The sequence below is a fragment of the Aptenodytes forsteri genome, unplaced genomic scaffold (genome assembly GCF_000699145.1).
Source record: "Aptenodytes forsteri isolate BGI_AS27 unplaced genomic scaffold, ASM69914v1 Scaffold68, whole genome shotgun sequence".
NCBI classification, from domain to species: domain Eukaryota; kingdom Metazoa; phylum Chordata; class Aves; order Sphenisciformes; family Spheniscidae; genus Aptenodytes; species Aptenodytes forsteri.
In genome coordinates, this window is record NW_008795382.1 from 1,108,138 (window position 1) to 1,119,336 (window position 11,199).

Consider the following 11,199-nt stretch of genomic DNA (forward strand, 5'->3'; position numbering starts at 1 on the left):
AGCTGGCTTAGTGCAAGGTATTAGCTAGCAAGAGAAATGGGTCTGCTGAGGACAGCGGCAGCAGCCACACTCCTGAGGCACTCGAGCTTTTCACAGAGCTGGAACCAGCCTCTCCTCAAGGGCTGGTGTGGAGGACGCCCAGGGTGAGACCATCTTCTGTCCTGCTCCTGCTTGGCACAGGGGTGGGCAGGTCCCCACGTCCCTGCCGCTCCCTGCAGGAAGGAACGGGACATTCAGCGCCAGGCCGGGAGCTCGGATCAGCCGGTGTCTGGGCAAGGACGATCTCTACCTGGGCAGGCTGTTCTGGTGCTAGAGCTCAGTAGATGGTCCACCAGCCCGAGGGCTGCCATTTTCCGCCGCATCCGGCACGTGAAACGCCACATATGGGCACTTCTTCACATTGAGGCACACGAGTTTCTTGAGTGATGCTGTCTTAACTATCTCAAAGCCAGTTGCTCCACCGAATGTACTGGGTTTCCAGTACTCTGGGGAGCAGATGGGGTTTCCAAGAAGCCCCTTCAGCGAAAACGGAGCTCCGATCTCCACCATGCTTTCTCCAAAAATACCATTGGGTTGGGGTTTCTCAAGCAGCAAGCCCAGATAAAACTCCAGAGCATCAATGTCTCCATACAGCTCTTCCAGCTCTGCCGCCTTCTCTTCCTCTCCTGCATCAAGTGAACATCAGAGTGCTTTAGCAAGGGAATCACCCCCGGCAAGGACTGGCCTTGCTGTGGGTAACGGGACCGTGGCAGCTCCTGCAACCCAGACAGTGGCAAGCCCAGCTCCCAGGCCAGGCGCTGCCCTCTGGACCACTTGTCCAGCCTCGCAGGAGGAAGGACCCCTGCAACCAAGGCATCAGCCCTGTCCACCCCGGTGCGAGGGTCACAAACAGACCAGGCTTGGATGGGCAGGAACGGCTGCTCTGCTGGGCAAGCCCAGCGGCAGGGGGGCAGCTCATGGTCTCATACTCTGCTGTGAGCGCAGAGCAAAGCCCCGAGAACTCCTGCAGCAGCACTGCAGTCCTACCTGTTAGCTCCTGAAAGGACTTGTAGGGCTTCATGCCAAACCTCTTCCGATACTCGTTAAATGGCTGTAGCCTCAGCTGCCGGGATTCCTGGATGACCCCAATGGCCACTTTCAAGACGTTAGCATTGATGGTGTGTCCCCCACCGATCTGGAGGGTGAGAACACAAGAAGGAGCACATGTGAGGCATGAGGCGGCACTGGCATCTGCGCCAGGGGAGCCACAGCACAGCCCCACCACCCCGCACTAAAGCATCCGTGTCCTGGGCATGGTGTCGAGGAGACCAGTACGTCATTGCAGCAGCGAGAAGAGGGGGAATCACTGGACATTGCCAAAAAAAAGCTGTAGAGCAGCTTGGGTTAAAGCTGGTCCGGTTCCCAGGGTGGGTCAGGGAACAGTGCAGGAGAAGCCCTGGATGGACAGTGACCCACCGGCCTGGGAGGAGGGGAGAGATTACGGGGGTTTGGGATCACAGGGAGAACCCAAACACCCAAAGAGCAGCGGGTCTGCACCTCAGCCTTGCTGCTTTGCACAAGAAAAGACGGTCAGAAATGTAGATGTAATCACTTGGAAGAAAACATCCATGTGATGGCAGCAAAGAACAGTGCCAGACAAGCTGCTCCCATACCCAGGCTGCTCCACAGCCCAGTCTGGGCCAGAAGATCCCAGCTTACCACAGGCTCCTGGCATCACCGTGATGTTTACTACAGAGTCCCGAGAACAAGCAAACGGGGCTGCCAAGGCCCAGCCTTGCTACGGTGCTTGTGGGGAGGAGTCACGACATGCACGTTGGGTGCTGCCCTGGGTAGAAGACTCTATGTGTGACAGCGACCCACTGCCAAACAGGGAGGTTTGATACTGGTGTGCTACAGCTGTGCTCCAGGCACTGCAGGGACAGGTCATGTCTTGGACCAGAGCTGCCTTGGACCGGAGCTTTGCGCAGTGGAAGAAGAGGAGCTTGAAACCCCACTGCCACCCTGCGAGCCCCAGAGCTGGGCTCCACCACTCGACAGCACAGCAGCATCTGCCTCCACGGTACCGTGAGCATCCCTCCCGGGGTCCCACAGCCCTGGCCCTGGCAGGGAGAGGAGAGCAGGACCTTACCCTTCCTGCTGCCTGCTTGGAAAAGGACTCCACCAGCGCCTCCACGCCGTAGTCCATGAGCATGGAGGTGTTGTAGAGGAACTGCTCATAGTTGTACTCTTCCCCCTGGATGACGAAGGAGTCGGGCATCAGCCCGTGCCAGTGATAGAGCTGGTTGAACTCCACCGCGATGCGATTCCGGTACTGGAACTGCGTCCCAAACAGCAGCTCGGGGTCGAACTTGAGGCTGAGGAAGTACCCACTGAGATGCTGGACGTAGTCTTCGATGACAATCTTAATGGTCTCCCCTGAGCAGGAGGTGAGAGAAGCAGCCGTTAGCTGGCAGCAGCAGGAGCTACCGGCTCTGTACCCCAAGATGTTACCCATGTGCTACGGCAGCACGTCCCAGCACCCACCCACCACCTGGGACCTTTCTGACTACGAGCTTGTTGAGTTGGTTGGGAATTTTTCAGTGAATTATTTTTTCACCAGCAAAGGTCAGTCTGCCAAAAGCGAAATGGCTCCTGAGGAAGCTGACCTCGATACGCTTCTTAGAGATAATGTGGTGACATGGGTCTCTTCTGGATTTTGGTCAAAAATGACATTTCTTGAGATTATAGTAAATTTATCATAGAACATAAAAATGAAATAATTCAAAACTATGACAAAATTATTACAAATGAAATTTTTTGATGGACCAAAGCCAATTTTTGCTACACGGACCAAAGCCAATGATCCCCAGAAGGCTGCCAAAGAAATTCCTCCAGCCTCTAAAACCAGACAGGCTATCACCCTCAGAGACCGACCAATGCCCAAGTCCTTGGGGCTTGCCCAGTGAGGTGGGACATGGGGTTCCACCGTGCCTGTGCCCTGCGGCAGCACCAGTCCTCACCGATGAGGATGAGACGAGCTGTCTGGAAGAGCTGCTCGTCGCTCCAGGTGGGATGCTCCCGTTTCAGTATGTCGCAGACACGGTTGTGCTCGCGCAGCCAGAGCGTGGCATACATGCAGAGTCCCGGCAACAGCCCAAACACCTCCTGCCCCATCGCCAGCTGCTTCTCCTTGGGGACGGCAGATGGGTAGACCATGTGGACCGGAGCATCGGTGACCGTGGGGGGGTACACCTCTCCATCCACCACCTTGGGGAGACAAGAACGGGATGGCAGAAAGGGAGGAGGGGAGAAAACCACCCTGGTGAAAGCCTGCCCAGCTGGGACCTGCCTCCCTACAGGGACAACGGCCACTCTCCTGCAAGCGCTGAGCAGGATGGAAACATCCCCCTCGTACAGCCCAAACTGCAGGACACCTGCTGCCATCAGAACAGCTGGACCCCAAAGCTCATGCCCCTGATATGGCACCTCTGGCCAGCAGCCACCGAGGGGGGCCCTGGCAGTGCTCTGCACAGGGCACCAGGACTGGGGTCTCCTACAGGGCCAGGGTCTCCTGATGCTCCTGGAGTCTCTGGCCCAGCAGCTGCCAGAGGGATGTGGGCTTCGAACAACCCTGGAGCGCAGGGCTGAGACATGTTTCAGTCGTGCCAGGTGGTACCTGGAATTTCAGCTTCCCATCTCTGAAGAGTCGCAGCTGGTGCTGCCGCTGCAGGTTGTCCCCGTACAAGTGCCCAAGGTCAACCTGCCAAGAGAGCATGGCGACAAGGCTGCTCCAAAAGGCCGTGCATGTCCCGGTCCCCCTCCTCGCTCCCCGCATGCCTCTGCGCCCCCCACTCCGGCGCCCCTCACCCCATGCGCCAGCGCCTTGGTGAAGCCACGTCCCATCTTCCCGGACGTCTTGAAGAACTGGTGGGTGAAATGCTGGGCGAAGAAGGCAAACATTAGGTTGGTGCCTTGGGGATCGGCTTCAAACTTCTGCCGCAACAGGAACCTCTCCGCCAGGAGCTGGGGGTCGGGGAGCTGCTGCTTCCCTGCAAAGGATGGAGGTTGAAGGTGGGTGCCCCATACCGACCCGTCTGGGTACCGGTACTGGCCGCGGAGCTGTCGGTGAGTGCTGCCGTGTCTGCTGCAGCATCAGGCACTGACTCGTCTGCACAGACACCTTATACCCCTCTCACACAGGCTGCGACATGCCCCAGCAGCTCAACCTGAGCTGTCCCAGCAGTGTTTCAGATGCCACCAAGTTCCTCCTGCCTGTGGGGCCAGCTTGGGCAGGACAGCAGTACCACACGGCATTGCCAGCAGTTGCACATGTGTCCATGGCAGTGAAAGCTCAGGCATGGGTGGGAAACACCGATGCTGTACCAGGTACGGACCCAGGGTGCTGCTCCGGCAACTCAGCCCCACGCCTGGCACCGTGTGGTGCCGGTCCCCCCGGGCCAGCCACGTACCTTTGGTCCCCATGGGTGTTGGGCAGTTGTCCGGCACGGGCGGGAGGACACGGGTGTAATAGCTGACGTTGGCGTAGGCCTCCCAGCTGATGTAGCCATAGTCAGAGTTGAAGGTGGGGGGGCTGGGGATGAGATTGGCACGAACTGAAAGGAGAGATGGGGGTCACCACTGTGGGGCCCAGGGCATGGGGCAGCACCTCACGGGCTCTGCCTCTGGCCCCTGCCTGTCCACTCAGTGCTGTCAGACGCCCTCCCCTGCCACCCCGAAAACCAGAAAGGTACAGGCAGCGGAGGCATGTGGGCGTTCCGGGCTTTGCTCCGAGCCTTTAAAAGGCTGCAATTCCCTGCAGAAGAGGAGGGCTCGTGCTAGTGTGCTAAGTGGATTCTTGGATGATGAATGAGATGACAACCACATAGAAATGGTAAAACCAACAGCCGGAGCCTTGTGAACGTGTCGCTACAGCTCCAAGGGCTGGAACCTAAATATTTATGCAAAGTGATGAATGTGGGGACATGAGTAACAAGGGCCAGCTCCATATTTCCACAGGCTGCTTTCCGTGCGGCTGCTTAAGAGTCCTTTGGCCCAGTGAGGGTATTGTGCTGAGAGCTGCTCGTGTTTTCCAGCTGGCTGGCAGCCCAGCATGCAGCTGGAGACACATGGGCAGCCCAGCCTGCGACCCCCTGCACACTGCTGCTGCATGGCCAGGCAGCCTCCCCCGGGCAGCCTCCCTCAGGCAGGGTGACAGCGTGACAGGGTGATGGAGTGATGGGGTGACAACCTCCCTGGGTCTCCCAGTGAGATGACTCAAGCCCAGTGCCCACCGTGCTTGCAGGAGCTGCTCAGCATCACTGCAGCTGCGCCGCCCCCACCCACACCTCTGCTGATGCCCGGGGTGTCCCCAAGTCCTGCTGCACCCCGAGACCTGCTCCAACCCCTCACCTGTGAGCACGAGCCTCATAAGCGTGTCCCTGATGAAGGTGCTGTTGATAATGTCCCAAAACCACCTGAAGTGGGTCAGAATGAAGTGGAAGAAGGCAGGACTGGGCTTCAGCAGGTCGTGGAGGCGCATCCAGAACTCAGCTGGGAAAGACAGACCAGGTAAATTGCTCGCCCCGCTAACAAAGCCCGCTAACGGCCCCGGCCCACTCGCGCTGTCGCTGCCAGTGAGAGCGTGTGCTGCAGGCGCAGCGTGCCACCCTGGGACCCACGGGTGCCAGAGGTCCTCCAGGCGAGAGGGACTTACGGGAGGTGCAGTTGGCCCCGAAGTATCCCGTACGCGTGCAGTCGCACTCGTATCCTCCCAGGCCGACCCTCATGCACACCCCTTGGTGCTGGCAGGGGAAATAGCAACAGGGATTCACTGCGGGGAGAGAGAGAGATCACCATCCAGCCACAGTGTCACCACGTCCAGTGGCTCCCTGCTCCTCATGGGGTGACGCTGCCCTGGACACAGCCGAGCCAGGTCCAGCTCAGGGGGACGCATCCCGGGGGGGTCCCCCTGAGACAAGGTGCTTTGATGCCGGCCGCCTCTGTGAGCCCAGCCCCCAAGTCCAGTGTCAATGACGTGCTGCAGAGAGACGGCAGACAGATGCTGCAGGAGCCGAGCACTGCCCTGGCCATTGCAATATCAGGTCTGCAGTAGATATTACTGCTCAGCTTTTCTTTTACCTCCCTGGTGAGGTATTTTGGGCAGGAGCATCGCTTCAGCACCATCCCTCCTTTCCTTGTGCAAGTTAGCCTTGTCTGAAACACCCGGGATTGCCAAAGGAACCATCTGCACCCCATGGCCACGCACCAATGGGTGCTGCAAGCCCCAGCCCCAGCTCGGGCTGTTGCCCTGCCCAGCGCCCCATGCCACCACAGAGCCATGTCACGGTGGTCTCCTGCACGGCTGGGGCCATAGCCTCGTGCACAAGGGGCTGCTGTGCCCCCGGAGCCCCAGCGTGGGAGAAAGCAGTGCAAACACAGCACCGGTGTTAATAATAATGGCAATTGTCAGGGCTGAAGTTTGCTTTGGCAAGTGGCTCCTCTGCCCTCACCACCGCGAGCGGATGAAAAGGGCCAACCGCTGGGCTCGCTCCCCCGGCTCCCTCCCGGCCCCTTCCTCCGGCACCTTCACGCCTCAGCCTGCAGGCGCAAGATAAGGGCCCCTTCCCGCCCACCCCACGGCGGCGGGATCCCACGGGACAGAGGGAGACAGGAGCAGAACTGCCACCAAGTTGGGTCGGTCCCCACAGACCCGGGATGGAGCCTTTGTGCCAGGAGAATAAAAGTGCCAAGAGACAAGACCTCCTGGAGCACACCTAGCTGAGGGTTTCAGTGTGCACCGGCAGGGCGGTGGTCTCCAGCCCAACCAGGACACCCAGTGCTCGGGGACAGGGGTGCCACCAACACACAGTGCTCAGCTCCGGTGCCACTGGCTGAGGGGACAGGAACGGGCAGTGCGCCCTGAGCACCAGAAGGGACCGAGAGCCATTCCCGGTGTGCCCAGTGTCACGGCTGATGAAGGAAGGTCTCCCAGGTCCATCGGCAGCTCCGTGTGGTCTGTGAGCTCACCAGGCCCCCGCCGGACCTGGTTCAGATTCTTCTGGAATTTGGGAACAGGTTCCAGTGCTGGGGTGGAGGGACGGGCACACAGAATAGAAACCACATTTTTTCCATAGGAAATTGCAGCTAAAAATTAAAATCTTTGAAAAATGAAGCTAATTTTGCAAAGTTGCTCAGTCTCCCAGCTGGCCACACACTCGGGGCAGGACAGGGGCTGCCTGGGAGCCTGGGGCTTGGCCAGCAGCTCTGCCCCAGCTGCGCTCAGCCCTGTGACCCCAAAACCCTCACATCACGGGGGCCGGCTTGCAAAGACGCGTTCAGCTCCCAGCCTTTCCGTCAGACTCCCTTTCATCTCAGATCTTTTCATGTATCCAGACGCTATTACAGACCCAGGCGGGAGGCAGCAGGCAAGTTCTTATTTATCTCAGACAAATTAAGGTCAGACCACCCGTTCGGTTTTTTGCAAGATGGGAACTTTTGCAAAGGGGGCTGTGTTGCAGCGCAGCTGGAGCATCCTCCGGGCTATTCCTACGTCGGTAGCTCTGCACTCAACTCTGCTGCAAACTTTGCAAGCACCTAAGAGAGCAGTCCCGTGCCATGCCTGGTGCAACCCGGGAGGATGCAGGGCTGCCCGTGGGTGCCACAGCCACAGAGCCAGGAGGATTCTCCATGCCACAGGCTCTGGCATGGCAGGTAGTGTCCTGCCCCATCTCTCCAGCTGACATGGGGAGTCAGGAGAAGTTCACTTTGCCGGGGCTCTGCCTGGTGTGGGGCTCGATGGCATGTTGTGGCCGAGCACTCCTCCAAGACGGGTTTGGCAGCACGCTGGGCTTGGCCGTGCTGCCTCCTCCCGTGCTTCACAGTGGTGTCAGTGCCGCAGGGTCCCGGAGGTGGGGCGGGAGCGGCATGTTCCAGCCAAAAGGGTGGGAGGGGGACAGAGCATGTCCAGCAACCCCCTCGCGTCCTTTCGGAGCCTTCCTCCTGCGGCAGCTCTGTGCGTCTCCCCACCCCAGCCAGGAATCCTGCGCCGACCCTGCCAGGGCGGCTCCAGGTGGGAGGAAAGCTGCTGCCAGCCTCCGCGCTGGAGCACAGCCCCCTCTGTGACGGCAGAGCTGGTGAACACGCTCCATCACCGCTGGAAAATGCCAGATTTCGGGGACAACATCCGCTCTGCGCACCGCAGCCAAAGCAACCTGGGGTGAATCATGGCCAGGCTGGAGCCGGGCTTGCTCGATGGGACATGGCTCCGCAGCAGCAGGCTTTGAAGACAATGAAAGGCTCACGCACTTGTTTTTCTGATTCAGGGGGGTTTACTCGGGCCCACGAGCTGTTCACAGCACAAGCACACACAGCACAGCCAGACTGTCATCTGCAACCACTTCTGGCAGCACCATGAGCAAGAGCAGCTATGCCAGGGCCGCAGCTGCACGCCATGTGAGGCTCAGTGATCCTCCTCCCTGCACCTGAGCCGGGCTGCCGGCTCCAAGGACGGGCTGCGGGCAGGCGGACGGGCTGGCCGGAGGGGGTGATGCAGCCCCCGGGCTCTCAGTGTGGCAGCAGGCTCCCCTGTGCAGCCCAGGTTGAAGCTCCGTGAGCCCCATTGTGGAGGGGCTGTCCTGGGAGGAGGCGGTTGACCATGGGCTATGGAAACAGGCATGAATCAGAAGCAGCCCTGCCAGAGGTCCCCGCCTGCCCTCGCTCAGCGCGGTCCATGCCTGACCTGCCCCATGGTTGGAGCTGGGGCAGACGGTGATGTCCGGGTGCTGCCACACCTCCCGTTTGCCAGCGGGTGAAACGGCATGAGCTGTGGAATGGCTGTGGAGGGGACGGTCAGGTTTATTTTGCAAGAACGCTTGTACAAAACTACACCCCTGAAGGCAAGCCAGCAGCCAAGGGCAATATCTGCTGGGGAAAACAGAGAAACACCATGAGACTGGCTTGGCGCCGCCCACAGCCAGAGGAAAAGTCTACAGAGAGCAAACATCACGGCTCGGAGCCAAGGTTCAGCCAGCAAGGAGTCAAGTAGAAGTGCTCTAAGCAGCAAACACCAAGTGAGCAGGAGATCCCAGCCTCAGCCCAACATCCTGTTATTTGGTCTTTGAGAGCAGATCCGAGGGCTAGATTAGGGCTGTGGTCCTCCTAGTTCAGCGCTGGGGAGGAGCAGGAGCCTGGCTGCTCTGCTGACAGCACCTCGGGGCACGGCGCAGTTCCCCTAATTCCTCAATCAGATATCTTCTTCCCTAATTAAGGCTTGGAAGAGAGCAGTCCTTTCATGTATATCCTCGGTATCTTTTTTTTCCCCCCACATAGTGAAATTTGCTTTGATCCAGGCGTGCAGCAGTCAGCTCCAGGGGTTGGTCACGGCTGCGCCATCCCGGCGTGCGTCTGTCCCAGCTGCTTCAGGCATGTGGGTCCCCAGTGGGTCCCCAGGCCCTGTCCTGTGCCCAGCAGGGGACACGGATGCTGCTCCTGGCTGTCCTCAACCCTCAGGAGAAGCTTCTTGGGGAGATGAGACCCATGCCAGGAGATGGCCAAGCCAGAGAAGGAACCGCACAGAGGCTGTCCCTTGCCTGTCCCTACCACCTGTGGTCCAGCCCAGCAGGTGACAGCCAGGTCTATCCCATGGGGTCCCTTCTTTTGTGCAGACGTGCCCGATGGGCCCCGCAGCGGGGTGCCTGCTGCCTACCCGGCACGGGCCCTCCTCCAGCCCTTGCTCCTGCTGCTCCTGCTCTGACCCTGCAGCCTGAGGCCAAGAAGCCCGGAGGGCTGCAGGGTGGCTTGGCCATGCTGGGGGCACCCAGCCCCGCTGTCCCCGGCGAGTGGACCTGCAATCTCCTGTCAGGTCACACTCCGACTCCCGGAGTCCACCACAGAGCAGGCACGGCTGTCCTTGCCATGGCCAGGGGGCCTCAAAGTGCTGCAACCCCGGGTTGTGTTCCCCTTTTGGTCACATATGCTGCCAAAACAGGGAAGTGCCCACCTCGGGGTCACTGTTTTTGCACAGGACCAGTCACTCCAGCACAGAGAAGTTCCTCCCCTCCTGGTGGGACAGCTGCAGGGAGGGGGCGCGGGCAGTGGGAAGGGCAACATGCCCCGCTCGGGCACCCGGCTCTGCCTGCTCAGCCCAAACCTGCTTGGTTCGGGTCGCTTCTCCCACAGTCCCGCTTCCCCTGCAATGGGGGGGGGGTTCCTGCTCAGCTCCGCACATTTTGGGGGCTCTCGGGTTTGGGCACATTGCTTCCCACAGCGGCGGGTAAACCCGGGCAGGCTGCTGGAGATGGGGTCACCATCAGCACTGTTTGCAAGACAGGCGGCCGGAGCCCCGCTGAGGGATGCAGCCCATGTGCCTGGGCTGGTTTTGCTGAGAACGTTACTTTATCGAAGAACTGTAAAACCTGCAAAGTGCCAAGAGCTTCACGCTGAGACAGCATTTTTCTGCAACGAGGAAGGTCATTTCACGGAAGAGGGACTGGAGTCAACCCCCTGTTAAGGACCTGGAGGAAACTGCATTGTAGGGGCTGGGGATGGAGCTGATGGGATTCGCGACATGATTTTATTTCGCAACACGCTCCGTGGATGCCTGCCATAAGCAGCGTTACTCCTCGACATCCCTGGGTGCACAGGCAGCCCGAGCCCACCGTGGCTGTGCCAGTGTGCAGTGAACTGCTGCGGCATGTGGGCACGGGAACGAAACGATGGCTCAGGCCACTGGAGCTGTCCCTGCTGCTCCCAGCCCTCCATCCTCACCCCCAAATTGCAGTATCACTTGGTATGTGTTTGGGGAGAGCGGGGAAGGGCCCTGGCCGCCAGCGTTCATGGATATTGCCCCCCTTTCTTTTGAGAAGCCCTGTCCCAACTGGGAGGCTGCAGGGAGCAACTGGGTGCTGCCCCTCAGCCCAGTGGTGGGGCCACCCCGGGGCAGCCACGGTCCTGTCCTGCCCCAGGAGCTCGCGGGATGGCGGTGGGCTTGGCGGGAGCCCAGCCCTGTGCCCCCCCCGCCGCGCTCGGGCCAGCGATGGCTCCTCCAGCCCCTGCGTGTGGTCCCCGCACGGCCGCAGCAGGAGGTAGAGGGGAAGTTTGTTTTTCATGGGCGATTTTGCTCTCCGCTCAGGCGTGACGGGCCAAACCCTGCAGCTCCAGGTGCTGCGGGGACTCCGATCCAGGCGGTGTCCTCGGGGCTCCCGGCCGGCGGTGCCGCGGCTC

At 60.1% G+C, this 11,199-nt stretch overlaps 1 protein-coding gene across 1 annotated transcript; it reads right to left on the bottom strand.

The window, feature by feature from the left end:
* Nucleotides 1-309: 309 nt before the first annotated feature.
* On the bottom strand, nt 310-6,350 carry PTGS1 (prostaglandin-endoperoxide synthase 1). Its single transcript, XM_019472417.1, has 10 exons — nt 6,245-6,350; nt 5,693-5,824; nt 5,389-5,529; nt 4,449-4,592; nt 3,847-4,028; nt 3,656-3,739; nt 3,000-3,246; nt 2,129-2,415; nt 1,027-1,174; nt 310-665 (listed from the first exon to the last, which is right to left on the bottom strand). Exons 1-10 carry the CDS (start codon nt 6,348-6,350, stop codon nt 310-312), a joined length of 1,827 nt encoding a protein of 608 aa, XP_019327962.1.
* Between the last annotated feature and the right edge of the window lie 4,849 nt (nt 6,351-11,199).

What these genes read in the sequence shown, in the direction of transcription:
- PTGS1 (XM_019472417.1), bottom strand. Translation starts at nt 6,350, where the DNA reads ATGGCCCCAGCCGTGCAGGAGACCACCGTGACATGGCTCTGTGGTGGC. An exon ending in AACACCCATGGGGACCAAAG is followed by an intron (nt 4,029 to 4,448) that starts GTACGTGGCTGG and finishes CATCCTTTGCAG; the next exon opens with GGAAGCAGCAGCTCCCCGAC. An exon ending in CCAAGCAGGCAGCAGGAAGG is followed by an intron (nt 1,175 to 2,128) that starts GTAAGGTCCTGC and finishes CTCACCCTCCAG; the next exon opens with ATCGGTGGGGGACACACCAT.